A 27,616-nucleotide genomic window follows, 5' to 3' on the forward strand; every position below is an offset into this window, starting at 1 on the left:
CACTGTACTTTGGTCCCTTTAAAAAGAGGGTGGAACATGTTAAGGAGCTGAAACTCCTAAACTCTTCATCCAATTTGAGTGTAGACTTAAATGAAAGCTGAGAGTGTAAACATTATATCCATGCCCATTATACAACTATAATTGGAATATGTTTCAGTAAACAGATAAAAAAACAAAACTTGTGTCAATGTCCAAATACATTTGAACACAGTTAGTGTCCAAATGTATTTGGACACTAATTGTATTTGCCTATACAAACCAACAGCCATATTTCTAACCAGGCACTAGTGAACTGTCCCAGAGATGTACAGTCGTGGGGAAATAAACTTTTGGGCAACCCAATCTGTTACATGGGTATGACAGCGCTATTGGTCCTTTAGTGTCTTACTGTCATCTGGTTGCAAGGCACCTTGGTGTGACTTTCGACAGTGCTTTAAAATTTGATAAACAGATCAGCTCAGTTGTTAAGACAAGTTTCTTTTAACTAAGGCTCCTCAGTAAGGTGAAGGCCTGCCTCGCTTTTATTACCTCTCATCTTAATTACTGTAACTCTTTATATGTTGGCTCTGATCAGTTCTTACTTCAGTGTTCAAAATGCAGATGTTTGCCTTTTGGCAGGAAAGAAAAGGTGTGATCACATTACACCTATACTGGCATCCTAACACTGGCTTCAAGTCCGTTTCAGTATCCAGTTTAAAATGTTATTACTTGTTTTTAAGAGTCTCAATGGTTTGGCGCCACGTTACTTAACAGAACTTTTGAAACACTATGTAGGGTAATTTCCAATAAACAAAGTTCAAAAAAAGGAGTCTTGTGTTCCTGGTTGCCAAAAGAAATGCTTCCAGTTGCATTATGATTTGAAGACTGTTTATGTATCACAAACTGAAGATGTAACAATGAACTCCTTCCTAAATAAGCATGAAAGTTCCAAAAAATAAGCAGTTATCCAGAACTACCTGTGCACACGGTCAGAAAACCGTGAGACTCCTAACCTCTCTGTCCATGCTCCTCCCCTTCCCCCTCACACAGGGTTTCATGCTGCTATTGCACTTACATACTTAAAGTGAGAGGTACCCCTTTTTAGGTTCCAATCCCAAACAGTGACATAACATTACTTTATGTAAACACAACATATATTTTCATATTTATTAATCCTGAAAAGATGACTTATGTAATGAATCTATGAATTATAAAACAAACATGAACTCAATCGTAAATAAAAATATGAAGCAGACGTCTGGCGGCTACACCCTATAAGCCTACCAGAGCACTGATTTCCACTTCACCTAGGATGAGATCCAAGTTTAAAAGCAGACGCGGTAGCCTTTTCAGTGGTGGCTCCTAATATTTGGAACAACTTATCTTTTTATAAAGCTTTCCACTTTCTAAAGCTATAAAACTATAAAACTGTCCACTTTCTCAATCATTTTAAGAGACTTTTGAAAACCTATTTTTTCTTGCTTTCAGGTTTAGTTGAGCAGAATATCCTGGCTTTTTATTCAATCACAGTTTTATTTACTACTTTTATTTGATTTTCAGTTTATATTTATTGTTAATTTAGTGACTGTTTCTATTCAGTGTATATTTTGTATAACTTGTACGAGACTTTGGTCAACAGATGTTGTTTAAAACATGCTATATAACTAAACTTTGACTTGACATGACTTGCGGGTGCACAAAGAAGGACTACACCTTATGCAGAAGGTAGAGTATGAAAGAAATAATGGACTGCAATGCGGTGCTGGGGGCTCTGGGTGATAAAGTAAAGTTGAGTTGCTAAGGTAAATTGCAAAGAAGGTGTTTGTTATATGCGCTGGACAAAGTAGGAAGTACAGAAAAAGAAAGCAGTTAGCAAATGAAAAGTCAGGGAGATGAAAGAAGTAGACAGTAGTACTGGGAAAATAGGCATATGGCAGAAAGAAGTGACAAAGGCAAGGAAAAAGACGAGTGAGTTGTATGTGAGACTGAACACTAAGGAAGAAAAGGACTTGTATCTATTGGCTAGACAATGAGATCAAGCTGTAAAGGATTTGCAGCAGGTTAGAGTGTTTAAGGACAAAGATGGAAATGTGAAACAAGTCAAGAGAGTGTGCCGAGAAGGAGTACATAGAGGAGTTGATGAATGTGTAAAACTAGGGAGAAATGAATAAATCAGGAAGTGGAGAGGATTAGTAAGTGGGAAGTGAGGGCAGCTATGAAGAGGATGAAAAATGGAAAGGCAGATGTTTCAGATGATATACCTGTGGAAGTCAGGATATGTATTAATTCTTTAACCAGACTGTTTAACACAGTGTTGTAAAGTGGGGAAAAGAGTTTACTGCTTTTCAAGAACAAGTTTGATACTACAGTTCTGCACAAGGGTGAAGAACTTTACATCCGATTTTCTTCCTAACACAAATAAAGGCATTTGTGTCCCCCACTGGAATCAAACCAGCAACCTTTTGCTTGCTAATCAAGCGTGTTAAGCATTACACAGTTGGAGGCATTAGAGTTGTAGCTGCAGAAATCCCTTTAAAAACAAGTTTCATTTGATCAAGTTACCAACTGAATTAACATTAATCCTGGCAGCTAATTTGACTGCTAAGGTTTCTCCTAGTAGCAGTTCTGTTAGGTAGACAGTGTTGCAGTGGTTAGTGCAGTCATCTCACAGCTAAAAGGCCTGTAGGTCTGAACCTTCCTCAGGTTTTGTGGAGTTTGCATGTTCTCTATGTTCCTGATACTTTCAAATTTCTTATCTCACTGTTTGAAAACTGTATGTTAATTATCAGGTTAATTGCTGATTACAATCAGACGTAACTAAGTATGTGTCACGGCTGGGGCAGCAGTCGTATGGTGTTACGAGAAAAGGACCCAAAATGCACGAACTGGCTGGGGTGCGAGTGAGTGTTTATTTACAGTGACGGCGAAGTACAAAAACAGGAAATAAGGAACAGGGAGCTACTAAAGCCTAGACTGGGAAAAACTAATAAACAACCCTGAAAACATAAGGACACAGGATGATACACGGAGATGACACAGAGGAGGCAGGGCAGAGAGACACGGAGAAACACTGAATAACACAGACGAACCGACAAGGATCACAGGCAGGCACACACTATAAAAACACACAAGGTAATTAGGGAATGACACACCAGAGGGGAACACAGCTGAACCTAATAGACACAACGAGACACAGACCTTCAAAGTAAAACAGGAAATTCACAAACTGTTCTACAACACTAACTCAGGGACACGAACAGAGCACAGGAGGGAGCACACTAAAACACTAAACACAAGAACCAAACCCTAAGAACTCATAAAAAATAAGAATTAATACAAAACATAAGATGATACCAAAATGAAACACAAAACGCTAGGTCAAACGACCCAGGACCATGATAGTATGCATATGACACAAATTGAGTGCATAGGATAGCTCGTGAATCACTGGGATTTAAATAATCTCTCAACATGAATCTATTCATACTTCACACTTCACCTGCAAGCTCTTGTGTTGGAGCTTGAAGGTTTTGTTTATAAGCTGTCTGCTTCATAAGCCATTGTACCCTATTTAATTTAAAGATTTTGTTGTGGATTAGCATTCTTATGTTGTATATGGCTAAATATATTAAAATAAACATCAAAAATATTTATTTTAGCTGTCACTCATCAGTTTGTGTATTAAGATTTGAAGATGTTTCAGCACCATCATTGTACGGTTCTGACACAGACTGATGGCCCCTCTTCCTGCCTGTTTGTGTTGTGTCAGGTGTGCTGTTCCTGCAGTATGGGGAGGAAACAAAGCAAGTCTGGGTGCCCACAGAAATCAGCAGTCAGGATGCTCTTCGGGCTTTGTTTGTTACCGCTTTCCCTCAACAGCTCACTATGAAGATGCTGCAGTCTCCAAACATGGCCATCTACATCAAAGATACCACCCGCAATGTTTACTATGACCTGGAGGATATTAGGTGAGGGTGGTACTGAGAATGATATACACAATTACATAGTTGTGCTCATAAGTTTACATACCCTGTCAGAATTTGTGACTTTTTTGGGCCATTTTTTTGTTTTAGAGAATATGAATGCTAATGGAAAAACTTTTTACTCGCTCGTGGTTAGGGGTTGGGTGAAACCATCTATATAAAAATGTATTTATAATCACAACACAAACAATCAGGGGTGTTAAACTAATTTTACATCATGTACACATACAGCCCACTTTGATCTTAAGCAGGCAGCACCAGTGACACTCCCTTTTCTGTCAGTGTAAAAAACATTACATATTTAACTGTTTTGTTTTTTTTTAATATGATAAAGTGAGAAATGTGTCTGTTAGACTCTTTGGAGTTAGGTTGTTTAAAAAACAAATCAATTCTATAGTAGAAAGTGAAAAACAGAAATTTTTCCTATTTTTACAAAGTTAGAGTGGTTTTGTTAGAGACATAGGTAAGCGTCTGTGAAGGTTCTCAGTCATCCAGGTCATCGTAGTCAAAGGAGCTTGCAAAGAAAAGCGTCTGGACTTCTTTAAGTTTACTTGAAGACGTTTCACCTCTCATCCGAGAAGCTTCTTCAGTTCTAAGGTCAAATGGTGGAGAGTCCCAGATATAAACCTAGTGGGAGTATCCCCCCACAGAGGGACAAAAGGACCCCCTGATGATCTTCTAATCGCCTGAGCCAAGGTGTGAAACTGGGTGTGGGTCCCAATCAGCCAGAGTTTCGGGTGTGTTCATTGTGAAACCTGGCCCCACCTTATCATGCGAATTCCTGAGGTCAGATGGCCCAGGATGTGAGTGGGCGTTAAGGCGTCTGGGAAGGGATCTCAAAACTGGATTATAGATGGCAGAGAGTTGGTGTCGTAAACCCCCGCCTCTGTTCAAAGATGGTCGCTCACAGTGGACATAGATGGCTTCTTACACTCCTCTTTCAAACCATCTGTCCTCTCTGTCCAAAATGTGAACATTGGCATCCTCGAAAGAGTGTGAGCGACCATCTTTGAACAGAGGCGGGGGTTTACGACACCAACTCTCTGCCATCTATAATCCAGTTTTGAGATCCCTTCCCAGACGCCTTAACGCCCACTCACATCCTGGGCCATCTGACCTCAGGAATTCGCATGATAAGGTGGGGCCAGGTTTCACAATGAACACACCCGAAACTCTGGCTGATTGGGACCCACACCCAGTTTCACACCTTGGCTCAGGCGATTAGAAGATCATCAGGGGGTCCTTTTGTCCCTCTGTGGGGGGATACTCCCACTAGGTTTATATCTGGGACTCTCCACCATTTGACCTTAGAACTGAAGAAGCTTCTCGGATGAGAGGTGAAACGTCTTCAAGTAAACTTAAAGAAGTCCAGACGCTTTTCTTTGCAAGCTCCTTTGACGACATAGGTAAGCGTTTTGCAATTTGGAATAGTTTGTGAGAGCTGAAATTTCTTTTGTACTGAATTACACGTTTTTCTCCTCTTTGCAATCTTCTCTGAAGAGTGGAAACATGGGAGCTTCAAAACAACTCTCAAATGACCTGAAAACAAAGATTGTTCAACATCATGGTTCAGGGGAAGGATACAAAAAGCTATCTCAGAGATTTCAGCTGTCAGTTTCCACTGTGAGGAACATAGTGAGGATGTTGAAGACCACAGGCACAGTTCAAGTTAAGACCCGAAGTGGCAGGTCAAGAAAAATCTTAGATAAGCAGAGGCGAGGGATGGTGAGAATGGTCATAGTCAACCCACCGACCAGCTCCAAAGACCTACAACATCATCTTGCTGCAGATGGTGTCACTGTGCATCGTTCAACTATTCAGCGCACTTTGCACAAGGAAATGCTGTATGGGAAAGTGATGCAGAAGAAGCCTTTTCTGCGCACATGCCACAAACAGAGTCGGTGGAGGTATCCTAAAGCACATTTGGACAAGCCAGCTTCATTTTGGAATAAGGTGCCGTGGACTGATGAAACTAAAATTGAGTTATTTGGACATAGAAAGAGGCGGTATGCATGGCAGAAACAGAACACAGCATTCCAAGAAACACACTTGCTACCCACAGTAAAATTTGGTGGCGGTTCCATCATGCTGTGGGGCTGTGAGGCCAGTGCAGGTACTGGGAATCTTGTTAAAGTTGAGAGTCGCATTGATTCCAGTCAATATCAGCAGACTCTTGAGAACAATGTTCAAGAATCAGTGACAGAATCAAGAATTAGAAAAAGTTGCATTCCCTGCAAAAATGCAGTGTGAATGCCATGTAGTGGAAACTGCTGAAAAAAGCTGAAGAAGCAGAATTATCTGCTGAACAGAGGTGTAGAAGCTGAACTGCTTGCTGAAGATGGCTGTATTTGAAAGGGTACACTGCAGAGTGTCAAGAAAGCAGTGTGCATACAAGCAGGGAAGATGTGCGGCAACCGCCACAGGTAGGATTCGAACCTTCATCACTGGGTCTCTCGGCAGCTGCTCATCCCACTGAGCCAAACCAGTTCCAGTCCCAAACAAAGATATGATGAGAGAAAAAATGTGCACTGTGCAGAAGAAGCTGAATTGTGCTGAAAACAAGTGAAGAAGCAGACGTTTGTGCTGAAAAGAGGTGAAGAAAATGAAATTTGTGCTGAGAATAGATGAAGAAACTGAAATTTGTGCTGAAAAGAGGTGAAGAAGCTGAATGTTCTGAAAAAAGATGAAGAAACTGAAAATTGTGCTAAAAAGAGGCGAAGGAGCTGAAAACAGCTGAAGAATCTGGAATTTGTGCTGAAAAGAGGTGAAAAATCTGAAAACTCTGCTGAAAAGGGGTGAAGAAGGTAGAATTTGTGTTGAAAAGAGTTAAAAAACTTGAACTGTTTAATGAAAAAAATGTTGCCATAAGCGGGATTCTAACCCTGGCCTCCCGCTCTGAAAACAGCTGCTTATCTCACTGAGCTAAAACATGGCTCAGCCCTACAAGCTAAACTGGTGATCACACTGAAAATGTGGTCCCTTTCATCAAATGGGCCAAAAAGTGTCATAAAAAGCTTAATATCTCAAAAAGTAGAAAACTTGTGAGCACCAAAGGACATAGCTGGCATTAGCAGAAATAGCAGAACAGTTTAAAATTTGAATGGTGGCAATCGGCTGAAAACTGAGGGAGTAGTTAAGCGGCAAAGAAACGGAGCAACTAGAATAAGGTAGAAGAATAAAGTTTAAAGAGAAACAGGAACACAATGCCTCACGGCATTCACACAATCAGTGAAGTTGAAGTTGCGCCAGGGGCGGATTTTTCAACAAGACAACGAACCTCAACACTGCTCAAACTCTACTAAGAGGAACAAGTACAACATTCTGAAATGGCCATCTCAGTCCCAAGACCTGAATATTATTGACAATTTATGGTGTGACTTAAAGCGGCTGTCCATGCTTGGAAACCATCAAACCTGACTGAACTGGAGATGTTTTGTAAAGAAGAATGGTCCAAAATACCTTCAACCAGAATCCAGACTCTCATTGGAAGCCATAGGAAGAATTTAGAGGCTGTTATTTCTGTAAAAGGAGGATCTGGGTACATGGTTGGCCCCCTGATCCGACTCATCCTTGCTGCTGGTCCATGGGCCGGGACGCAGATGGTCATGGCCAGTCCCCACTTACCGCCCGCAGAGGGATGGAGTAGGCTAGGCCAAATGGCTCCCCGGCCTAGGTTGGGCGATGGGAGTATGTGGCGGGGTGTGGCTTGCAGGGAGGCTGAGACACACTGGAGCTCCATCAGCCAATTACGTCTCCCCTATTAAAGAATGTACTAGGACATGCGTTGTTGTTTTGTGTGTGGCTAGCAGCTGAAAAGCTGCAGCCGAGTGTTAGAGAAAAGAGCAACCAAATAATGAAGTGTCGAAACTGCAACTATGTGGTCCATCATTCATGTCACACAGTCCATTTTTCTTTAAGTGCTTCCTATTATGTATCTTGAAATCCACTTTTTTTTCCCGGAGAGTCCCATATGTCAACTGAAGTTATTTGTGGTTTTTTTTTACTTGCATCCCGAACAAGTTTTGTGGCAGTTTTGGCTGAAATGTTTGTCTCCATTACAACAGAATTTTTCCACTTCTTTGTTTGAACACTGCTGATTGATGCTGTCAATTGCCTGGATATCTTTTATTATATCATTTTTCCTGTTTCATAAAGTTCAACTATCTTCTCCCACAGATCCTTTGATAATTCTTTCCCTGTGGCTCAGAATCCAACATCAGTGCAGCACTGGGGGTTTGTCAGGAGCCCAGGAACTCACTGACTTTTTATACACACAAACTAATTACAAGGAAACAGATCACAGACTGGTTACCTTTATTATTAAAACTTTCATGGTATATAAACATTGATCATGGTCATTTTGGTAGTTTCTGTTGTCATTATGATTTAAAAAGGGTATGTTTGATAATAAATGGTTTCTCCCAACCACTAATCATGATTGAAATAAAGGTTTTGTATTATCGATCATATTCTCTGGAAAATGGCCCAAAAATTACAAATTCTGCCACGGTATGTAAACTTACCAGCACAACTGTTTATAAACAAATCACAATCCCCTCTGTCCTTTTTGCTCATTAACAAATTCTGATTATCTGTCAGTGTGTTTTGTTATATTGCTCTTACATTTACTAAAGATGAAAAATTTTGAAAAGATTTTGGTGTCAATTGTAAATTGAGGAAACATTTTTTTCCCTTTTGCCATCTTTAATTCATACATAGTTTTCCTTAATCTTGTTTTTAGCACTAAACCTTACATACCCAGTCTGGCAGCTACACTTTTTGCTTCTTGTCAAATTCAAAAGGATTAAGAACCCTGAGGTTAAAAGGCTTCATCATTCAAAAAAGCATACACTTCATGTCGTGCTCTAAATGGTCACTCTCAATATCATCTCCTTTCAGTTACAGAGCCCCCCACCTTCTACAAAACGACTTCTCAGCGTTTTAGGTTTAGGCAGCAAAAGGAAATCAGTTTGCCTCATATATCAACAGTAACTGAATTGAAATAGATAGCAAAATGTTAACAATTGCATGCTGAACATCACAATGATAAACTAAATAAAACTGTTCTCACAAACAAAATTTAGACCACCCCTTTATTTTAAAGTACACGCTGCACAGCCATGAGACCTGTTTTGACCAAACAACATGTCTGATCCATTTAATTACTACTCAGTGATTTCAGCATACCACAACTTAGGCTAAATATTTAATAATGCGTTTCACATGTGTGAAAACTGATTCAGTATACCTTTTGTAGAACTTGCTGCACACATTGATTTGTCACATCATGCAAATCTGTTGCTTCTAGAAACATCACCCCCAACTCCTTCTTGAAGGCGTATCATAAAGACCCTGAACATGTGTTCAAACATCATGCCAAGTCTGCCACTGTAGGAGGAAAGGTGAGTCAGTCAGCTTTTTTTGTTTTGGTTTGTTTTTTTGGTTTTTTTTGTTTGTTTTTTTGTTTTGTTTTTTCAATTTAATGCATTGTGGTTTATTTTCTCCACAGAAAATGGTACATGCAAAAAGTCGGTAATATTTACAGTATATACAAGATCTTTAGTCAAAGGGATAGTTAAACACACTACAAACAACATTTTCCCATTACATTTCAGCAGTACTAGAATTTTGAGCAAAGGTATTAACATCTATCTCTTTGATTTCAGGACACAGCACTGAAAGTGAATATAAAATGCATAAATATTAACAGTAGTTATATGAGAGCCTGGACACTGAACCCGTGTCTGGTGTGGATCAGGCCAACTAAACATAAAGATCAGAAACTTCTAGTTAGGTTGTTAATCTGTCCATCAGAATAAAGGATTAGCAAAATGTATCCAAGCACAGGGCCCATTTACAGAGCTCTAACTGTTTAAAAACTGTGAACTTTGTTACACCCCAGCCCAGGGGAAACCGGTGCACAACACAAGGAAAATAAAAAGAAAAGGGAGAATGTCCTCACACTCCCGCTCTCAAGGAAAACAAACCAAAAACTGCCACAGATTTACATAACCAGTCAGTTTATTAAATTCCAAAAGGTAGCGGGCATCAGGGTGAGCATGGCCAAAACAACAAACAAAACTCTCTAGAAATGAAATGAAACTGGCTTACCTACACGGAGAAAACCCAAAAGAAAATGCAGGTCTCTTATCTGCCTCCCTAACCAAAAACAGGAGAAAATAGGTTCGCACCCCTACAGCGACCGAGTAAAAATATTTACAACTATTTACAACAAAACTATTCACAACACAGCAAAAGCTTCTCATTCCAGAGAACAGATTCACAGGCACAGGCACAGCTCATTGGGAGCAGGAAGCAGCCAGGGGCAGAAGGGTCCTCATTTATAGCCGGCCTCTCCCAGTGCTCCACCAATTGTCAGCCTCCACCTGGAACTCACATAACATCAATAACATAGAACACAAACTACGCCACCCTCTGGTGTGACAGACAACAACCACACAGTACAAAACATGACTCCATGATACTGACTCATAACAACTTATTTGTATTTGTATTTTTTTTTTTTTGCATTTATTCCAAGCTATCTAGTGGTAACTTAAACTGAAAATACAATGGCCTTTCTTACCCAGATATGAGCATATATTTCAAACAACTTACAGTGACAACTTGGTCCTACTAGAATGTGAGGAAAAAGTGATAATGAGAAAGTGATACTTGTCATTTGGTTGTTTTAACTCAACATTATTTTGGTGAAGCCTGAGGAGAAAACCGACGGGAGTTTCTTTTGCAGGTTAAATAATGATTTCCTTTGTGCTTTTCTTAATCTTTTTCTTTGTAGCTGTAGATGCTGGGTTAGAAATAAACAGTAAGATTTTGCTGAGAAAAAAAAATAATGCTAGGCAGAAAACACGTGCATGTGTGAATGAGGCATGTTGAATAAAGCACTTTGAGTGCTCAACTAGAGTGGAAAATGAAACAGTCCAATTCAGAATGTATTTGAAACAGACAAACAAAACTATTTAATGTAATTTTCCAACTAATTGGATAATTGAATCTTGTACACTGATAAAACTCACAGATGAACTTGGTCATGAGTTCTGCTACTAGTGCTTTTCTACTCTTCTGGAGCACTTTATACCACATGCCTTATCACACAAGCACTTTTTCTATAAACATTTACACATGTTCATACTCCCACGGACGCATCAGTGAACAACTTGGGGTTAGTATCTTGGCCAAGCTACTCTAACTGAGCATTTCCTACTACAAGCCGTATTCATCCAGGCACACACACATTCATACAAACACTTTTTTCCATTCCAAGATTTGTTTGTCTTACATTCACAAATGCCCAGACTTGGTAACATGCCACTAACCTCCTGACTGGTAAACATCAACCTCTACCACACTGAGATGCCTGTTGACTCTGAAGGGTTCTTCTCTTTGTTTTCCTTTCCTGGGCCACTACTTTTGAGAGCTAATTTCATCATATAGTTTGAGACTGGATATTGAACCACATTTGCTTAATAGAATGGGGATTCTGCTACCCTGCCCTCTACATATATTTTACTAACCAACTCATAATTTGAGAAAATTCAGTAACTTAACATTGATAGAAGAGAACTATTGCAACAGTATTTGTTTCTGTCTGTACTTGCATTACTCATGAGAGAGAAATGTGTTTGAGGTCCCTATATTGTAGGGTGAGCTAATGTTAGGTTTGGGTTTGTGTTGGAGAAAGTGTAGAGGGAAATAATGGAAGTCAAGTAAGTAGTACTGCATGTCTGATGGTGAAGTGAAAGACAGTCAGGGCAGAGTCATAGCTGGAAGAATATTTTGTTGTTGCTGGGAATTTGTGTCAACTCAGTTTGTACTCGAACAATCATCTGTTTGACAGGTTGCTCTCCTTGTGTAACTGGTCTGGACAAAAGGAAAGCAACCTGTTGGATTTTTAAACTTCTGGCAGTTCATCTGTTTTGGCATGCCAGCTCTTTGTAGGTTTAGAGATCAATGCCCTTTTCAAATAAAGACGTGGCTTTGGGTTGTGCCACCTACTCAGTCACATAGACTAATATGCATCTCTTATTTGCACAACAATAGGAATATTAACTGCATGCAGAGCTAAGTCAAAATATGCACACATTATTTATTGTTTCACTTGGTAGTGTGGAGAATTGAGACAATAATGGAGAATGGAGAAAACAAATCAGTCTTTACCATGAGAAGATTCATATTTGAGTATTTGTAAAGAAATTTTATATGTAGGATTAAAGAAAAATGGAGGTGGAGGAACCTGTACTCATTTGTCCCATTGCACAATTATTTGGCTTATAATTTGGTTTCAGAAATGACTTGTTCACTGACATATTCTCCATTCAGTAATTGACAATAGCAATGAAATTGACAGGATGACTAACACCATAATGTTTTTATATCTAAGAAAACCTTCATCTGATATGTAGCTGCTGGCAGAAACCAAACTTGTGACTACAGCTTGCAGTGGAACGACATTAGTTGTAATGCTGATCATGTTGGCATTGTGACCCATGCATATTCAGCTAAATTTGCTAAAGACTTCCATGATAGACACTCACCGATTCATCAGATAGGCTCATATCTGCTATGGCTTTGCAACTTGCACTTATATATATATATATATATATATGGTTTGGTATTTGGTACATGTTTGTATCGTTTGTATTATTTTTTTTAATTAGCTGAGATTACTTATTCTTTCTTATACATTATTTCTTTTTCTTAAGACCCAGAGTCAGGAATGTTTTTGTTTGTCTGAGTGAGTGATATATATTTTATGTAAGGGTGTATCCAGAATTCACAAAAACATAAAAAATCCATTTATCAAATGGAAGTACTTTTAAAATTCAGCTATACACTTCTTGGGGTTTGGTGAAATGATGAAATTTCCGCTTGATTTTCATTGGAAGGTTGACTGAGTTTCATTAAAACATTACATGTGCTTTATGATCAAAGCCTGAAAGATGAAACTGACTTGTTGGGATCAGCTAAACACTTTTGAATTAAATGCATATTCAGACCTGTTAAACAACAACTGGCCAAAAAGGACTCCACAGCAGAAAAGGAAGGAATCCCCAACTCACTCAGAATGGGGCTGTTCATAAAAGGTGATTGAACAAAAACATGAAATTAAACTAAATGAGCAGAAAGAAGTATCATGTCGCAATTGTGAGGGTTACCCAGCAGTACTAGTGTGCACCAGTGAACAACAGTGCTTGGCATCCAGCACCTGAAACCAGTAAACTCTGCTGTGACTATGTCTCTGCCCTGAGATTGGAGAGCAAAAGGTCAGAGAGATATGAAGGCGCCAGACCATTTAAAGTCTTGTAGGTGAGCAACAGGATCTTAAAATCTGCTCGAACCCTACAAGGCAACTAGTGAAGAGATTTCAGTACTAGAGTAATGTGTTCATATTTCCCTATTTTGGTTAAAATGCAGGCAGCCACATTTTGTACAGTCTGTAAACCTCTAAAACTTTTCTTCGTCAACCCAGAGAGGAGACCATTACAATAATCAATACGCGAAGACAAGTGAACATTTTGTGGTCCAATGACCATCAAATCTGTCTTATCAGCATTAAGAAGCTGAAAATTATCAGATAACCAGCCCCTAATTGCAGATAGACAAGCTTCCAGTTTGGACAAGTCAGCACAGTTTCCAATGGTTAAAGGATCATATAGTTGCAGGCATCAGCATAACAGTGAAAGGTTACATGAAAATAACATAGAAGAAGACCAAGAAGCAGCAGATAGAGAGGAAACAGTAATAGGCCAGGTACAGACCCTTGAGGGGACCCCATGCCTCACAGCGCAGGTCTCAGAGAGATCATTTTTAAAACTAACATTCTGAGATTTCCCAGACAGGTAGGATCTCAGCCAGGATACATGCCGATAAAAATGCTGATAAAATGTTCAAGCTTATCCAGTAAAATACAGTGATCCACAGTGTCAAACCAGCGCTTAGATCTAGCAGTAATAAAACTGAAGTGCGATCATTGTCTGATTTACCAACAGATCATTTACCACTTTGATTAAAGCTGGTTCTGTGGAGCGGTTTGGTCTGAAAGCAGACTGAAATGGCTCAAACTGATTGTTTGTTGACAGATGGTCGGTGAGCTGCATAGAAACAACTTTTTCAAAGATCTTGGACAACAAAGATAGATGTGACATGCGTCTATAGTTTGCAACTGAGTCAACTGAGTCCAGGCTTTTTCACGATTGTACCACCACTGCTGATTTAAAACAGGCTGATGTGACTCCAGCCGTCAATGAAGTGTTATGGAAAGTGCTCTATCCCCCGCGTCTGTGGTTCTAAGTTGTGGTAATGGTGCAGTTTCAGAGCACTTTTTTCACTTTCTTCAGATCCCCAGAGAAGTGTTGTATGGCAGTCACAGTCCAGTCCACACCTTGTCATCATCCAGTCGTGGCACCCTCCAAAGCCTGCAAGGTTCCATGTCTCCACCCATGGCCCGGTCTATGCCCTCCTCCCCTTCCAGGGTGGCATATGGTGGAGGGGGCAGTGGGGGAGTGCGGGACCCCAGCACTACATTAGCACAGACACTTCGCCTTTCGGGAGCAGGACGATCCAGTGCCATATGCACCAGCAGTGCCATCCTGGAGAGGAGAGATGTCAAGCCTGGTGAGATTCCTCCAGTAGGAATGTGCTTATTAGCTGATTCCTACTGAACAATGAGTCACTACTGCAAGTGTTTTTTTCCCCCTTTGCTGTGACATAAGGGAAGAAGTTATGGGCTGTGATTAGTTGTAATGATGTAAGACATCTCTCATTATCTGTGTGTATAGCAGCGGCAGACATTGACATACGGCATGTATGTATGTCAATGTCTGCCGCTGCTATACACACAGATAACCAGAAACCTCGTTACTGCTGTGTAAACTAGCTTTAGTTTCACATTTAAGCAGAATGTCTGAATGTTTGGGGTTTGTGTGTGTGTGTGTGTGTGTGTGTGTGTGTGTGTGTGTGTGTGTGTATTTGAGCTTTTTGCATTTTGTTGGTTTTTTGTTCCACATGGCACCCCGGTGTACAATGCTGAACTGATTTTACTTGCACTACACTCTTGGAAACATAACCACTGGCTGTGTTTTACTCTTTATGTGTGTTTGCTCCACATTCTAAAGTGACAGTGTGTTTATGTGTAAATGCATGTATGTGTCAGATGAGAACGTTGACAGCAGTAAGGTCATGGCCTTGGTGGTGCGTGGTGAAGGAGGACCACATCCAGACTCCTACTGCGCTTCTCTGCAGGATGGAATAGCTCGCCGCAGCATCTCCTCCCAGTGCAGTGCCCCTCCATCTCTCGCAACAGATGTGGTAAATGTTGGAGTCCTAGGAATCCCAGCAGGGCTGCAGCAGTACCAAGCCTCCATTAAACCCCTGATGGGCTATGGAGAGAGCCAATCTAATCTAGAGGACGGGACCCATTCCCTCCACAGGTATACTTGCCTATTTACACACCTATGCAATAGGAAATGTCTGAAGTTTAATACTTCATTTCTGCACCATTTGGGTGTATGCAGCAGCCAGGAGGCAACAGTCTGTACCAGTTTAGGTACATGTGTTAGATGTAGTTCTTATAATGGGTTAAAAATGATAATTTTTAGTTGGGCAGCATCAATGACTGTAGAAAACATGGACGACGCGACAGCTCCACAAAAATGAAGCCAAAACGTCTCTATCGCCCCCTGGTGTCTGGCTGCAGTATAGGTCATAAACCCCGCCTCCTCCATGTTAGCTGATGGGACTGGGGTCAGACTAAAATAAATGAATTCTCCTAAGATAATTTTTTTCCAAAGATTCTTTCTTTTGTTTTCAATAGTTCTCATCACGCTGATTTATGTCCAAGGGGTCTCCTTTCCCATAAGTTTGATTCTAATTCGCGGTGATGTTAAAGTGGGGTGTAACGTCATCATAACAGCTTTGACTGGCAGCTGCAGTCACGGAGAAACTTGCGTATCTCTGTTCGGGAATAGCAGATAGAGCGTAGGCTCTGAGAGGAGGGCCAGCGTTTACGCTACGAAAACACGACCGAGTGTTTTAACCTGACAGCCTGAGGTGTTCTTCAGTAAACTGGACTACCCGACAGTTTTCTACAGTCATTTAAAAGAAACATCTAAACACACAAAAAACAAACTTTTTTGTCAATGTAATCTTTAGTTCGACATTTTTCAGTAATTCAAATGTAGGTAAATGAGCTGATTATTATATAGTGATTTCTATCTAACATTCACACTCTTAATAGCTGCATGCGAAAGCAACTTGGGGTTAGTATCTTGCAGGGATATTTGACATGCAGACTGGAGCAGCCAGGAATCAAACCACCAACCTTCCCATTAGCAAATGACCTGCACTACCACCTGAGCTACAGCCACACCGTTTCTTTGGTTAGCTAAACCAAAGAAATAGAAAAGTCACTTTGGGTATGTGGCCTGACAGTTACAGCATGTCATTTTGCAATCCAATAGTAGAAAGTTTAAAGTGCCTTGAGGCAATTGTTGTGATTTGGCACAAAACTGAATTGAATTCAAGTAGGAGCTGACTGGGCAAGGCCTATGTGAGTGTGATGGTAAGTGTTGGGGAGTAACGGAATACATGTACCACCGTTACGTATGTAAAAGACAAAATATGAGTAACTGTATTCCGTTACAGTTACCGTTTAAAAAGGTGGTATTCAGAATACAGTTACTTTGTTGAAATAAGTGGATTACACGGCTGTATTTTCCTGTTTCATAAGGCTATGCCCTCTCTATTTCTGGTAATATTTACATACTTCATGTATGAAGTATGTAAATATGATAATAACCACTGCAGCCAAGAAGAGAGCCTGACAAGCCCAGTTGTAAGTACGCTATTAAGACTCGACTGTACACTGTGTTCGTGTTTTCTTCCGAAACAATAAGTTCAGTTGGAGCAGCCTTTCAACGCCTCTCTCTGTCTCTCACTAGCAAAGTTGACCCAGACAACAAAGTAAAGCTAGTTTTCAGCTACGAGCCCGACATGAACCCGACGTATTAGCCAGAGGTCCCTTTACTACGGTTCGGAGCCGCGGATCTGTTTTATATACGCGCGGAATAGTTTTCTATACGAGACCACTGCAAAAAGTGCAGCCTTACCTAATGTCCACCTACTGTTACTCATTTATATTAAGATTTAAACATCTAGTTGGTGTTGGTATGGAGAGTAACCTTCAGTAACAGTAATAAATCACACAGCAATAGTACATTCATATAGTTGTAAAAAGCATGATAATATATAAAGTAATCCAAAGTATTCAGAATATGTTACTCTCATTGAGTAACGTAACGGAATACGTTACAAAATACATTTTGGGGCATGTATTCTGTAATCTGTAGTGGAATACATTTTAAAAGTAACCTTCCCAACACTGGTGATGTTATATCACTCAAGATCAGACTCAGCCATCCTGTAAGTCTTTTATATAACAAATATTTTAAAGTGAATGTACAGCCTGTGTGTGCTGTTGAGGGCAGGCCTGGCCAAAAATCATATAATCAACAAGTTTTGGCACAGGAAAACAAATCTCTACATGGATTGTATTAATTTAGTAATTTACTCACGTGATTATTTTTGTGCATAAAGCAGGCCGGATACAACAGTGTTTCCTACTCATAAGCTTTATTGCTCAGATATATATCTAAATCCAGAACTGAATTTAAAATCCTTCTCATTGCATACAAGGGCTTGAATAATCATGCCCCATCTTATCTTAAAGGCCGCTTAATATCTTCTCACTCCAGTAGAGCATTTTGCTCTCAGGCTTCTTTACTTGTGGTTCCTCGGTCGGGTATTCAAAAGTAGAATGGGAGGCAGAGCCATGTGCTCCCAGTTTGGATTTGGATTTACTTTTAAGATTCATCTTAAAACTTTCCTTTTTGATAAAGAATATAGTTAGGGCTGGATCAGGTTACTGTGAATACTCCCTTAGTTACACTACAGTAGGCTTTCCATTATCACCGAGCGTTTCTTCTTCACTCTTTTTCCTCTGCTTTTAATCATAAGTTATTATTAATCTATGGGTCTCTTCCCTGGCATGTCTTTGTCCTGTCTTCCTTCCCTCACCCCCAGCCGGTCGTGACATATACCGCCCCTCCCTGAACGTAGGTAACCGGAGGTTTCTTACTGTTAAAGGGAGCTTTTTTTCCTCTACACTGTCACCAAAGTGCTTGTTCATAGGGGACCATCTGATTGTTGGGATTTTATTTGTTTTCTCTGTATTGTTGTGGAGTCTTTATCAGTTTAAAGCACCTTGTTGCGATTTGGCACTATATAAATAAAATTGAACTGAACTGGATTATATTTCTTCCAGGAATCATCTGAATCAAAATCAGAATACCGTAATAATCGAAGAGGAAATGATGTGGTGACAATTGCTCCAAAATGAAAAGAACAGTAATTAACTCAACTGAAATTAAATAAAAGAATATATTACAAAGTTACAAAATTTAACAAAATATCTCTAATAAATGCAAATAGCTCTAATTATAAATATATTACAGAAAATTAAATATGCATTGAAGTTGTAAAAAAAAATATTAGGGAGCAGAGTTTAAGTACCTGCTCGGCACTGTGTTGGCACATGGGGAAATTATATCCTTAAACTTAGTTACAGTCCTTTGAGAAAGAGATCTACTGTGATGAAATGTATTTTTCCACTGCTTTGTAACCCATTATTGGAGATTTAAGTATTATAAGGAAATGATCAGACAAAAGAGGATTTTTTTTTGTTGTTGTTGTTGTTGTTTTTTTTTTTTAGTTTTCCAGTTAGGGTAGACAAGGCTAAGCATCAAGCTGTCAAATTAATTAAAACTCTGTGTGGGTCTTTGGATGATTTGTAAGATGGAGTGGAAGATTGCTGCCACACACTCTTTAGCTTGTGGTTCAAGGATTCAAGGCTATTGATTCATTTAAACTAACATAATTATTCTGCTCTAACCAGGTTTCTTTAAAGCAAACTAAATCAATTTGTTCATCAATTACTAAAGTATGTACTGACAGGGACACCAGAAGGGAGAGACATAATGTTTAATAATCCACAATTTGGTGCAGTTGTGTATACTATATTGTTGTTTGTCTTTTTTTTTTGTTTGTTTGTTTGTCTAAATCACTTTTGTCATGTAAAAAACATCAGTGGTCTAGAGCTCTATGTAAGCTCTTTCCTCCAGACCATCCTGTAGAAAGCCTGTGAAGGTAGCTGAAGCTTCAACTTGCTAACCTAAAGGATTTAGAGTTAGTTAGAGAAGTAGGCAACAATTCCTCCTGAGATGTGTGCAAACCTGGTGACCAACTACAAGATTGGGAACATTTATTTCAATCAATGACATGAAAATCAATTGATGACTTGTAATAACTAACTATGTAATGGGTTTTTTCTTGCTATTATATCCATCTCTATTATAATGAAAACTACGATAGAAATTAGAGACTTTGATAAACTGATTACTTGATTTTTCATCTATTTATCAAAGGACCATATTGTATGTGGGTTTTACACTGCTGTACATACATTCATTTTCTATTCCATCTGCTTTTCCTTTCTCTAGGCGGAAGAGTAGGAAGTATGCTGACGGTCAGCTTCCCCCAATGGGAACCAAAATCCCGCCTAGTTCCCCTCACAGACTCAGTGAAGTCAGGATGTTTGATGGTGGACAAATCATCGGAGGTGTGGGCCTAGTGTCTCCTGAGAAGAAATCACTGATTCGCCAGTCCCCGGGGCAGGACAATAACAGTGCTACACTAGAGATTATAAGCAGAAGCAGAGGAAGTGGATCCTCATCTTCCACCTCATCTGTTTTTGCTGACAGTCCTCTCGGACAAACTGAGAGACTGTTTCAGGGCCATATGAATGCCAGCAATGCCCAAAGGTGAGCTGATGGCCAGAGTAATTGCCTTGTTGCATTGCAGCCTATGACAAAACCACAGGAAACATAAATCACAGATGTTCTTTTAAACGACAAAAAAGAACAACTTTTCTTGTGTCTTTCATAATGTATGAGAAAGATAACTAAGCAGTGGGTTCAGTTATTTTCCATGTTTAGCCAGTTGCATCACAAAAATAGTCCTTATATTACACCCAGTGAATGCTTATAGTGATAGATTATACCAGTAGCTGATAATCAGCCCAGATATACTCTGCTACAAGAACAAAACATGACATGTTGCCCTTTTTGAATTAAATACACAACTAACGACTTATCTCGCATTTGTCCTATGAGATATTTCTGTTACTAGGTCGAAATTGCGTGGTAGAAGTTTCAAAATCTGACACTCAGTAACTGCAAAATATCACACAGTGATGATATCTGCAAACTAAAAAAAGGCCTCTTGAGATTTGCTTTGAATGCTCAGAGTAGAAATGTGTTATAAAAGTAAAACTCCATTAACAAAAGTTGTGCTTGGTTCAGCTGGACTCTTCCAAAACTGACCCCACTTAAGTCACAAAATGCATAAAATTATTGACCTTATTTTGTCCTTTAAGGCTTTTTCAAGTATGATCAGTAGGTAGCACAGGGAGCTCAGCTTCATAGCTAAACTAAGTGTCAATGGGGAAGTGACCAGTGAGGAAGTGGAGAGTGTTCCTTTTGATAAAGTGTATGGTTAGGGCTGATCATGTGAACCTTTCTTCCTCCTGATGATGTAGACTCAGGGTGAACTACCAGGATGCTCTCAAAATTTCTCATCCACTAATATCGGAGTGTATTTCCCTTCCAATATACAGAATCATGAGACCAATGGTCGGGAAATGGTGCTTAAACGAAATTATGACAGTTACATGGTGGCAAGCTGTTCTCATGGTTCATATAAGTGTTATGCGGTGGATATAATGTATGTATTCCTATTTGTCAGTGAGAGAATCAAAGCCATGGAGGAGCAGATAGCCAGTCTAGCAGGGCTAGTGCACCACGCTTTGTCCATAGGACCAGGAGACAAGGATGCTGTCAGGTCTGTAACATCTACTGATATTATGTTTGTTGTTGGTAGTATTTAAAATAACAATGTGTATAAAACAAGAATTCATTTAATCAAATATAATATTAGTTTGACTAACAGATCTTTACCTCATAAAGTAAGATTATTTCTGTATACGATATAAACCTGGGTTAAAACAGTCATTTTAGGTCTTTTGTCTGTCTGTGTTTTTCAGTGAGAGTCCAGAATGCAACCTTATAAACAACAGACTTGGTGAGAGGTTTCTTAAATGTACATATTGCCACTATGAGTGTATCTCATGGTGTGAAAATCCTGAAAAGAAAACAATTTCTTTGCCCTTCAGGAGTATCATCTGAGCCTCAGAATCCTGCTGCTCTGACTGACAGCTTTACCTCCATCCATCCAGCTCCTCGGGCCCCTGCTTCTGACAGCAGGATGCAACAGCGTTTAGTGTCAGCCAAGAGGAATGTGTGTGAGCTGCGACTCCAGTTGAACCAGCTCAGACAGTTACAGGTACTCAACTCTGCTCACTATTTACAGTTAATGCAACACAAGTAATAAAGTTATTAATAATAGTAGTGAATACTGACGTGTACTTTTTAACTACTTATGTTGTCTTACTGACAACTCAAAGCGCTCCAAGCCAAATCAATTCACTTCAATTTAGTTTTATTTATGTAGCGCCAAATCACAACGATAGTTGCCTTAAGGTGCTTTACATACAGAGAAATCAGAGAAAACCTCAACAATCAGAACCCCCACACCCCATGAGCATGTGCTTTGGTGACAATAGGAAAGAAAAAACCCTTTTAACAGTAAGAAACCTCCAGCAGAACCACGCTCAGGGAGGGGAGGCCATCTGCTGCGACCCCCTGGGGGTTAGGGGAAGAAGATGGGACAAAGTCATGCTGTGGAATAGACCCAGAGATTAATAATAACTAATGATTAAATGCAAAGTGGTGTATAAACACATAGTGATGGAAAAAAAAAACACATCTGACTGAAGAAGACGCAAAGCATCATGGAAAGTCCCTAGCAGCCCAGAAATATTGGAGTGTATCTAAGGGAGAATTCAGGGTCACCTGATCCAACCCCAGCTATATGCTTTCTTAAAAATTTTTTAAGCCTAATCTTAAACGTAGAGAGGGTGTCTGTCTCCCGAATGCAAACAGGAAGCCGATTTCACCGAAGAAGGACCTGGAAGCCATTCTACTTTGGTGCTATTCAAAGGCTGTTTTCTTGTACTGTCATTGTAATTATTGTTATTTAATGCTGTCATGCATTAATTATGACAACCTCAATCAAGTATTTTTATTCATCTTTTCATGCCTAAAGATGATTGATTCTGGATTTAACTGTGAGCCAAAGAAGAGAGGCCAGTATGGAAGAGCCATGCTCTCTCTTTCTAGTCCCTGTCAGGACTCTTGCTGCAGCATTTTGGATTAACTGAAGGCTTTTCAGGGAGTTTTTAGGAAATCCTGATAATAATGAATTACACTAGTCCAGCCTAGAAGTAATAAATGCATGAACTACTTTTTCAGCATCAGCCTGAGACAGGATGAGATACTGCACAAATGCAGTTCTACATATTTGTTTAATTTGACATTGAAGGACATGTCCTGGTCAAAAAGGAATCCAAGATTCCTCACAGTGTTACTGGAGGCCAAGGTAATGCCATCCAGAGTAGCATCTGGTTAGATACCATATTTGTAAGATTTTTGGGGCTGTGTATAATAAGCTCAGTTTTATCTGAATTTACAAGCAGGAAATTGGAGGCCATCCAGGTCTTTATGTCTTTAAGACATTCCTGCAGTTTAACTAATTGATGTCTGTTATCTGGCTTCATGGACAGATAGAGTTGGGTTTCATCTGCATAGCAAATTAATGAAACTGTATGCTATGATTGATGATACTGCCTAAGGGAAACATGTATAATGTAAACCGAATTGGTCCTAGCACGGAGCCCTGTGGAACTCCATCATTAATACCTACAGAATGCTCTAATTGCTATAATAAAATATTATGGTCAACAGTATCAAACTGTTAAGTGGGTGGGATTACACCAGGGATCAGCTCTGAGCCCCTTCTTGTTTGCAGTGCTGATGGACAGGCTGACAGATGAGTTTAGACAGAGTCTCTGTGGACTATGATGTTTACAGATGACACTGTGATCTGTAGTGAGATCAGAGAGCAGTGGAAGAGAGCCTGGAGAGGTGGAGGTAGGCACTGGAGAGAACAGGAATGTAAGAAGCAAGATAGAATATAATGTATGTGTGAATACGAGGAAGACAGGTGTAACAATGAAGATGCAAGGAGTAGAGGTAGTCAGGGTTTAAATACCTGGAGGCAATCATCCAAAGCAACAGACACAAGAGAGCTGAAGAAGAGTGCAGCCAGGGTGGTGTGAGTGTCAGTGATGATTTGTGACAGAAGGAAAGCAGCAAGACTGAAAGGGAAGGTTTATAGGATGGTAGTGAGACCTGCTGCGACTTATGTTTTGTATGGTGGCAATAATTTACTGCCGCCTTAGGTTGGAGTAAAAGTTAGAGATGTGCAAAGGAGGGGTAAACAACATATTGTGCAAAGAATTCTGAGTATGCAGCTGAACGCCAGGAGGACAAGGAGAAGACCTCATGGATATAGTGAAGAAGGACATGCAGAGGGTAGGTGTCACAGTGGAGGATGCTTGTGATGGCTGGATAGTGAGATCGAGGTAAATTATCACTTGTTGTGATCCCTAAAGAGAGCAGTCAGAAGGAGAAGACGATCTAATGCTGGGCCTTGCTGCAACACCTCAGTTCATCATTTGCCTAAAACAAGCTATTATAGATTAAGTGTTGTGTTCAAATGGCCATGTTACCAATATTTGCTCTGAAAACCCCAAAACGTTTTCCTGATTCCTGACTTGCTGGATGTTTTTCAGTTATCAAACCAAGAGACTGTGAGTTCTACACTGCAGATGGCAGGCCACGAGCTAGTGGTGTTGATGTGTGATCGGCTGGCTCAATTTGAGGAGGCAGCATTCAGACAGAGAGCTGAATTGGAAGAGGAGAGGACCCTCTACCTCGCTGAAGAGGAGAGAATACTCACACAGCTTAGGTAAGAATATGAATTTAAGAATTCAAGAATTTTTTAAAAATACTAATCTTTTGAAGGAGCAGCCATGAACCACACTGTGCTTGTCATCAGACATATTGTAATGGTCTGTTATGACAGACCTGCTGTCAGAGGCCACAAGAAGATCATTTGTAACCTTCACTAAAGCTGTTTCTGTGCTGTGATGATTTCTGAAACCTGAGTTAACTTTTCAAATGAATTGTTCCTCTGTAGATGATCAGTTAGCTGTTTCACAACTTTCTCTTTCAAGAATTTCTGAGATAAAGGCTTGAAACTGACTTAAAATTAACTAAGACAGCTGGGTTTAACTAAGGGCTTTTAAAATTATCTAGTTTTTCCTCGATCATTGGCAAATAGTAATTTTCTAGTTTTACGAAGGCCTTTTTAAATTAAAGAAACAAGCAGTTTTTGCAGCCTATATGAAGATCTGTTAACATAGTGAGACATCATTTCCTCTTCACCTTCTGAGTTAACTGCTGCAAGGCCTGCATCTGTGAGTTATGTGAGCTATTTGTGAGCCACAGTATCCAGTGGATAGGATCCATCCAGGGATGTAACGCTATTAATAACTAAGGACACCCCATGAATCAGTAGCTTGTAGAACTTGTAGAAATATTTCCCCTCTCTTTACAGCATTGTTTAAGTTTGGTCTATGCTCAGCTGTTTGAATGGCCCGCCACAGCATTTCAGTCAGGTTGAGGTCTGCACTTTGGACCACTGCAGCACCTTGATTCTTTTCTTTTTCAGCCATTATTATAGATGATAAGCTCTTGTAGATTTCCATATTGTCTTGTTGATGACCAAGTTTGATCCAAGCTTTAGCTGTAAGATAGATTGCCTCACATTTGACTCTAGAATACTGAACAGGTGAACAGATGAGTTCATAGTGAACTTGGTAACGGCAAGATGCCCGAATTTTCATCCTTCCACCACCGTTCTGACGGTTGGTGTTAGGTGTTTGTGCTGCTATGCTGTATTAGGGTTTTTTTTCCAAACGTTATGCTGTGCATTATGGATAAACATCACTTTGGTGTCATATCTCTAAAGCAAATTGCTCTGGAAGTCTTGTGGTTTGTTCAGATGCCATTTTGCAATCCTAAGCATCAACATCTTGGTGGTTTTAATCCAAACAAGTGAGGAGTGGATCTAATGGAGAAACTGAGATACATAACTTGCTTTATCATCATGCTGGACTATAACTGGGATAATCATTTACAAAATTAACATTATGTTCAATTGAAATTTATCTAATGCAGTTTTACAATGAAACTTGAAACTAGCAACTGAAACCATAAACTTATCAGCAAAATATTTGTTGAGGTCATAACTGCTGCTGAAGGTTCGATTTCCCATAGATTTCTTTTTGCAACCAAAGGAATCATCCCCTGATGTGACTCAACGTCACTGTTGGCCGACAGAGCCACCCCACTCCCAGTGAAAGCTTTTACTGCAAGTCCTGCCTTTGTTTGAGCCCATGTCTAGCCCTTGTCCAACCTTGTTTAGATCTGTTCCCTTCCAGCTGTTATATAAACGAGTAGTTATGTGTAGTGTCTTTACATCAGACTTTAAGAGTTGCTGACCTAAATAGATGCTGATGTCAAGATTTCAGCTGTCCTCTTTCATTTAAAGTTAAAGCACTGATTGACCATGATTTAGTCCTTTCAACATTCACAGACGTGGTCTGACATCATGACCCTTTATAGTGTAAAATGCAGCTGAAGTCAAATCATTGGTGGCATGCATGGCGTGACATATCAACATTTGTAGGCCTAATGTTAAAAAGCAGTTGTTAAAAATAGAGGAGTGGGGTGGGAAGTGATTTGATTTGGTATGGCATGGTCTTCCAAACACATCATAATTCATTCACATAATAACATACTACACATTAACTTCTTTTTTCAACGTACTCTGCTAACATGGTTTGGCATTTATGAAGGTTCATGAGTAGGAGTTTCAGAATAACTGGGACACAGTTATGTTTCTCTATGCGAATTCAAACACACGTTTAACCAGATACCAACATATCAAGCCAGCCTACTCTCTTAAGCCCCAAGGTTCTTTCTGAGGTTCCTGCTCTTGGTATCAAAATAAAGCTAACACTTGGGAGATTCATCAGAGGTGGAAATATTAGAGGAGATGTTACTATGTCAAAGTAGCTGAGGCTGGAACATAGAACAAAAGGAATACTTTTTTCCTTGCCTAATTTATTTTGGAATTTTATTGCATATAACCATATTGAAAATATGCTTCAGTAGACAATAAACTCAGTAAACAGTCTCGATCAAAAGTTTAAGACCACTTGAAAAATGGCCAAAAATCATATTTTGCATGGTTGGATCTTAACAAGATTCCAAGTAGAGCTTCAACATGCAACAAGAGGAAATGGGAGTGAGACAAAACATTTTTGAACATGCGATTTATTGAAAACAGCACTTAAACTGAAACAGGCTTTTTTACAGCTGATCAAAAGTTTACGATCACACGCCTTTAAAAGGCCAAATCTGTGGCAAAAATGTGGATTCATTGTCATTTTCTGTCAGGTAGTCACGCTGTCATGACGTTCTGATGACAAAGGCAACGTGAACGTGGTCGCGTTGTTGAACTGCATAAGCAGGGTCTCTCACAGCGCGTCATCGCTGCTGATGTGGGACGCAGTGAGACAGTCATTCCACCCGTGAGGATCCCTGCCAGTTGGTCTGCGCAGCCTTTAACCACAGCCATAAAGCTTTGGGTTAAGATAAACACGTTTGGTTTCTGTCGCTGTCACATCTACACAACACTTAATGTAGAAAGGGACAGACTGACTGAAGGTCTCCAGGTCCCGTTGTTCAAAGATGGACCAGGCTGTTATATCAAAACAGTCCTGTAGTTGGAGGAGAGCACCATCTAGCCATGTTTTAATGACCCAGGTGCCTGGATGGGTCTGTTTGCTGCAGGGGGTGTAGGCAGGGAGGAGGACCAGTGAGAGGTGGTCAGATTATGTCAGGTGGGGGTGTTGTGTCACTCTGTAGACCTGCTTGATGTTGCTCACTTAGCTCTGGTTATTATATTATGTATATTTATGTGCAGTGTCTATGCATTTATTGCTCCTACCCTTGAGGTTAGAGGCTAACTGCATATGTACTTTTATATTACTTGTAAGCTGTGCAATGAAATTGAAGTTCAATCTAATCTAATCTTGCAGCACCCAAGCTTTTATATATACATCACTTCTGATGATGGTTTATGTTGTCAGACTGGTCTATCTAGTAAAGTGCTGGCAAGCTACAAGATGCCATGTCAGAACATTCCAGTCATTTGAACATTTCATATAGCAGACTTTTGGGTGCAGCAGTTTTCAAGTTATTCACAAAAAGAATTAACGTAATAATCACTGATCTGGATCTCTATCCATCCATCCATTTGCTTCCGCTTATCCTTTTCAGGGTTGCGGGGGGAGCTGGAGCCTATCCCAGCTGTCATAGGGCGAGAGGCGGGGTACACCCCGGACAGGTCGCCAGGCCAACACACAGGGACAGACAACCATTCGCTCGCACATTCACACCTAGTGGCAATTTGGATTATCCAATTAACCT

The 27,616-nt window shown here is 39.9% G+C and overlaps 1 protein-coding gene across 3 annotated transcripts in view; it reads left to right on the top strand.

Annotated features, from left to right (window-relative positions):
• Nucleotides 1–27,616, top strand: part of LOC146367023 (sickle tail protein homolog) — a 99,932-nt gene that overhangs the window by 37,846 nt on the left and 34,470 nt on the right. For all 3 annotated transcript variants that reach the window (XM_084911911.1, XM_084911909.1, XM_084911910.1), the window contains 9 exons: nucleotides 3,749–3,947; nucleotides 9,271–9,364; nucleotides 14,321–14,597; nucleotides 15,136–15,412; nucleotides 19,538–19,858; nucleotides 20,841–20,936; nucleotides 21,139–21,176; nucleotides 21,268–21,437; nucleotides 23,848–24,023. In XM_084911911.1, the coding sequence (XP_084768037.1) occupies nucleotides 3,749–3,947; nucleotides 9,271–9,364; nucleotides 14,321–14,597; nucleotides 15,136–15,412; nucleotides 19,538–19,858; nucleotides 20,841–20,936; nucleotides 21,139–21,176; nucleotides 21,268–21,437; nucleotides 23,848–24,023 (1,648 nt within the window). The remainder of the gene's footprint in view (nucleotides 1–3,748; nucleotides 3,948–9,270; nucleotides 9,365–14,320; nucleotides 14,598–15,135; nucleotides 15,413–19,537; nucleotides 19,859–20,840; nucleotides 20,937–21,138; nucleotides 21,177–21,267; nucleotides 21,438–23,847; nucleotides 24,024–27,616) is intronic.

This window comes from Perissodus microlepis, chromosome 18 (genome assembly GCF_051167445.1).
Source record: "Perissodus microlepis isolate ML-2025 ecotype Zambia chromosome 18, ASM5116744v1, whole genome shotgun sequence".
Classification (NCBI taxonomy): domain Eukaryota; kingdom Metazoa; phylum Chordata; class Actinopteri; order Cichliformes; family Cichlidae; genus Perissodus; species Perissodus microlepis.